Genomic DNA, 4,892 nt, shown 5'->3' with positions numbered 1-4,892 from the left:
GTCACTAATATGAAGAGCAGCTTCTGGTTGTAAAAGTTTAAAAATGCTATATTTTCATTTGTACTTTATCACATTTATTTACAGGTTTTTTGTATTTGAAACATTTAAACATTTTAAATTTATTTATTTTATGCCCACTATTTTATTTATGTAATTGTCTATTTTTGTTATTTTTTATGTTAAAAAATGTTATTTTTGTGTCAATAAGCCTGAGTGGTCTGTTGACTGACCTTTGTATTTGTTAATAATAGTTATGGGCAGGTTACAATATAAAAATGTTTGTTATAATCATGTCTTCTGATTACTTGACAGGAGTTTTACTTTTAAACTGTAAGTGTATTTAATTTAGTTATAATGTAAATACAATAAAAAATTAAACAAAGATTTATAATAATTATCATTTTGATCCATACATTGGTAATGTGTGACTGGACCTCGTGTCTCTTTATGTTCAATAAATTGGGCCCCGAGGTCTAAAAGTTAAGAAGCCCTGGTTTAAAAGACGCCACGCCTCAGTTTTGTTCAGGATTTTGAATCAACTCACCAAGAATGCCCATGTCATATCTGCCGTTCCTCTTGGCTTCCTGAATCACTGCTGCCAGAGTGTCAGAGAAGTACTGAAACAAGGCATTTTGCTGGTGGACCTCCATGCCCAAAATACGGTTTAGGAACTTCCCTATGTTGTTGTAGTCTGCAATGGTACAATTATGTTGACTGAACATTTCCACACCAGTTGTACATGACATGTTCAGTCCTAAAAGGTGGTTCTGATGGGTCAACTCACCTTTGTCTAGAGTCAATACACAGGATCTGTCCTCCACATTAATGAGGCCCACACCTATCAACCCACTCTGAATATCTGTAGAACAAACATGTTCAACAAAATCCTGCTTTAATAACAGTAAACACACCAAAAACCTATGTGGAGCACAAAGAAAACTTTCAGAATAAAAGATTAAACTTGTTCGTGTTTGGTGAAAAACATGCATCGTACCTTTGAAAAAATCTCCTTTAAAGTCAGAAGGTGAAGACACTAATGGAGAGTCGAGCTTTACAATAGATTTCATCACTATTTCCAGAGCATTTCTGCCATACTGCAACAAAAAAGAAAGAATGAGACAGTAGAAAACAAAGAAAACATACCTTCTCTTTCACACAAAGGATGGACATGCATACTTTGTTGTCAAAATTGAACCTGCTGAGATCTCGAGTTTCTGTTGCTCGTCTGTCTCCATGAGTAAGAGCCCCCTGTAGGGAATAACACATAAGGTCAGGGTTTAGAAGAGAATTTTATTTATTTTAATTTTTTACATTTCTTCCCCACCAGAATAGGTGTCATCCTAAATATTTGAATAATACCTACCAGACTTTCTAGTCTTTTGGCGACAATAGATGCAAATCTTTGTTCTCCTGCAAGCTCCGATATGAGGAAAACATATTCTGGAGCTGTGACCTGGTTTGACCGATGTGTTCGCCCTAAACAAGAACAATCACTTTAGTCCACATTACAATAGTGTTAGACAGCCTTGGATTTAAGGGAAAAAAGGTATTCCAGGTAGGATCCACCGTGAGGAGACCCAGAGAAGACCAGGACAGGATTCCCACACTGGCCGGGGAACACCTCAGGATTCCCCAGAGAAGCTGGTCCTCTCTGCTGCTCCTGTCTCATACACCATGGACAACCAGAAGATAACGGACAGAAGTGTAGCGTACCGAACGACTGAAGCAGGCATTTGATTTGAGTGGATTTTAACTAAAGAAAGACACTGTGCTGTGAAACTTTTACTGAACAGACTATCTGCAGAGGACGGACCTGCAAAAGGAAAGGTGGGCTAAGCTTTGTGGATTAGACACTTTATCATTTAAGTTTGTGTCAATACAGCAGATTTTCAAATGTTTTTGATTTGTGCTGATTGGTGACGTAAAACTAAAGTTATTAAGTAATTCATGCCACTTTTTTCTCTGATAAATGTCCACATTTAAAGGGCACCTATTATACAAAATTCACTTTTTTCATGTTGTTAAACTCACCTTTGGGTCTGTACTGCTTCTAGAAGCAGTCCAAACACCAAAAAAATGCACCCAGCCATTATTTAGCAATAATTACATGTAAGTTTAGGTATCTACCATCTTACCATCTACCAATTTTAGGTATCAGGTATCTAACTTCTACCATGTGGAAACTTGTACGTCTACTGTTGGGAGGGCAGAGTTAATGTAAAAACATGGTTGGGAGGGCAGAGTTAATGTAAAAACATGGTTGGGAGGGGAGAACAGGCAGAACTGAAAAGGTGAAATTTCATTATGAGATTCTTTGTGAATTAAATCAAACCAACATGTGTTGTAGAGCCCACAGATGGATCCTAACTTGTTCTAGGACCCACATATTAGGTCACCTTTAAGTCTCCAACAACCTGGGGCCTTGTTTTATGGCCTGAAATGTTTTTAAATGTTTTTAAGTCAATTACTGAATGAGCAATTATCTTTCAGTTGGTTATAGGGCTGCCACAAACGATTATTTTTATAATCGATTAATCACTGATTATTTATTATATTAGTCGACTAATCAGATCATACGTTAATTGAATAAAAAACAGAGCTTATCGCACCAGAATGCAGCTGCTATTATATAACCATGGTTAGATTTTAGCTATATGCTAACTAAAAATAATAGCTGTGGAAGGTAAGTTCTGCTCTGCAGATATTACACAGGTTTCTCTTTCATTTTCTTAAAATGATCCCACACTTTGAGCTCTGTTGTCAGGTAGCCATGATACCAGAGCCTGTCTGTATAATGTCTTGTGACGTCCACGGCCTACCCCAGTTACCACTACTGTGCATGTGTGTCAAGGACAGAAAGGTAGACGTGGCAGTGGAAGGTGTCAAAGCAGTTTGGAGAGAAAAACAAAGAACAAAAAAAAAGAAAACGACTAATCGATTATTAAATTAGTCATCACTTATTTTAATAATCGATTAGTCGTCGATTAATCGACTCATCGTTGCAGCCCTAGTTGGCAACAAGTTATTTAACCCCAACTGGTAATTTAGGCTGTTCCAGAGTGATGGGTGCATCAGGGTAAGAAGAGAGGCAGGTGAAGTGATGCACACATCACTGTACAAGTCTGTGAGGGCAGTGCTATGACCCGAGGTCTCTGCAGGTGGTCAGGTCTAGGTTCAGCAACAGTATGAGCTCAAAGAATGAGGTCAGCAGACTACCTGAATATACTGAATGACCTGGTTATTCCATCTACGGACTGTTTCTTCCCTGGTGGCATATTCCAAAATGACAATGCCAGAATTCATCAGGCTTTTATTGTGAAAGGGTGGTTCAGGGAGCATGAGACATAATTTTCACACATGGATTGGCTCCACAGAGTCTAGACCTTAACCCCATTGAGAATCTTTGAGATGTGCTGGAGAAGGTCAGACTCTACCAACATCAATGCAAGATCTTGGTGAAAAATGACTACAACACTAGATGTTGCATCAAAGCTAAAGGCGGTCCAATGAAATATTAGTTGTGATCTTTTTTTGGCCTGAAAGTGTTTATTATCATCACAATATCAGTGTGTGCAATATTCTTATCGCAAAGGACTGCTTGGCATGCAATACTTGCTGTTTAATTGTTATTTGAAGAGATTAAAAGTTGTATTTTTATGCTACTGCAATTTTTAGAAAGAAGGACGGTCTCACAGCAGCAAAAGCTCATACCAGACATAAATAACATTGACAAAAACACTAAAGGTCACAGTGTAGCAAGTACAGATTAGAAAGGGAAAAATAAAAAAATAAGACATTGCACCCGATATCATCATCTGAATATTTACAAATACCGCCATGACAAGATTTTCTAATATCAAGCAGCCCTAATATTCAATGCTTTTATTTTACAACACTCAATAAGCCCACTTAATTTTTATTTGCATTGCATTATCTGAATGTCAGGTTATTTTATTTTTACTATTATGCAAAAGGCAGGCAGAAAGGGTTGGATTTTTTCATGACAGTCTGAACGCGACTATTACGACTACACAGCAAATTGCAACTCTGGAAGATGTCAGCTGACCACCGAAATGTATTCAGTTATTCTTTTTGACAACCTAAGTATGTCCTAAAAATTTCATAAAAATTGTTCATAAATGTTTGAGTAATCTTGTGCACGGACCGACAGACAAGCAAGAATGATAAAGATGTTAAAACACAATGATTTAGTTCATTCAAACATACAAACTATAGTCGATTGTCAGACTGATTGTACATAACTGAATAATTTCACCTTCTGTCATCTACTACTAATACTGTGTATTAGATTGACAGCACACTAACCATGTTTCCATCAAGGCTTTTTGATGTGCATTTAGAAGTGTCGCATTAAAAATGCGAAAAAAAAAGTGGGATGGAAACAGCAAAATTCGAAAAAAAAATCCTCAATTCGCTAAAAAGTTTTTACGTTCGCTTGAGGTGGTATTTAGATGATTCGCAAAGTAGTTAATGCACAATACAGGAGATGGAAACACGTTTGCTGAATAAATTCTGACGTAGCGCATATTTACCTCACATGACGTTCAGCTGTTTCTGCTTTCCTGCCTCGTCACGGCGTAGTTTCACGTGCCTTTCTGTTGCGTAGTTTAACATTGCGTTTATTTCCCTACATCTCCTGGCAGCGTTAAACATAGCCTGTACTAGCTGAATAGGTAGAATAATTACAACTTGCCCAAAAGCAAGGCATTCACCAAAAAAATTGCTCCATTGTCTCGAGATGATTAGCCTCCGCTAGTTAGCAAGTTCCACTTCCTGTTTACTACCGCAAAGCTTGTCGCCGACGTCTGACATAATCACGCATTGCGTAGCCTCGTCTGATGTAATCACGCATTGTATAGCCTCGTCTGACG

General features: G+C 37.7%; 1 protein-coding gene across 1 annotated transcript in view; it reads right to left on the bottom strand.

Annotated features, from left to right (window-relative positions):
• sbno1 (strawberry notch homolog 1 (Drosophila)) overlaps nt 1–4,892 on the bottom strand; it is a gene marked incomplete in the record, with an annotated part of 73,388 nt that overhangs the window by 23,110 nt on the left and 45,386 nt on the right. Inside the window, 5 exon segments of the mRNA XM_014028667.1 lie at nt 545–691; nt 785–859; nt 995–1,094; nt 1,177–1,248; nt 1,364–1,476. Of these exon segments, the coding sequence (XP_013884121.1) occupies nt 545–691; nt 785–859; nt 995–1,094; nt 1,177–1,248; nt 1,364–1,476 (507 nt within the window).

Source organism: Austrofundulus limnaeus, unplaced genomic scaffold (genome assembly GCF_001266775.1).
Source record: "Austrofundulus limnaeus strain Quisiro unplaced genomic scaffold, Austrofundulus_limnaeus-1.0 Scaffold795, whole genome shotgun sequence".
In the NCBI taxonomy this organism is placed as follows: domain Eukaryota; kingdom Metazoa; phylum Chordata; class Actinopteri; order Cyprinodontiformes; family Rivulidae; genus Austrofundulus; species Austrofundulus limnaeus.
The sequence above is the reverse complement of the archived record's forward strand: the minus strand, read 5'-3'. Positions and strand labels throughout refer to the sequence as shown.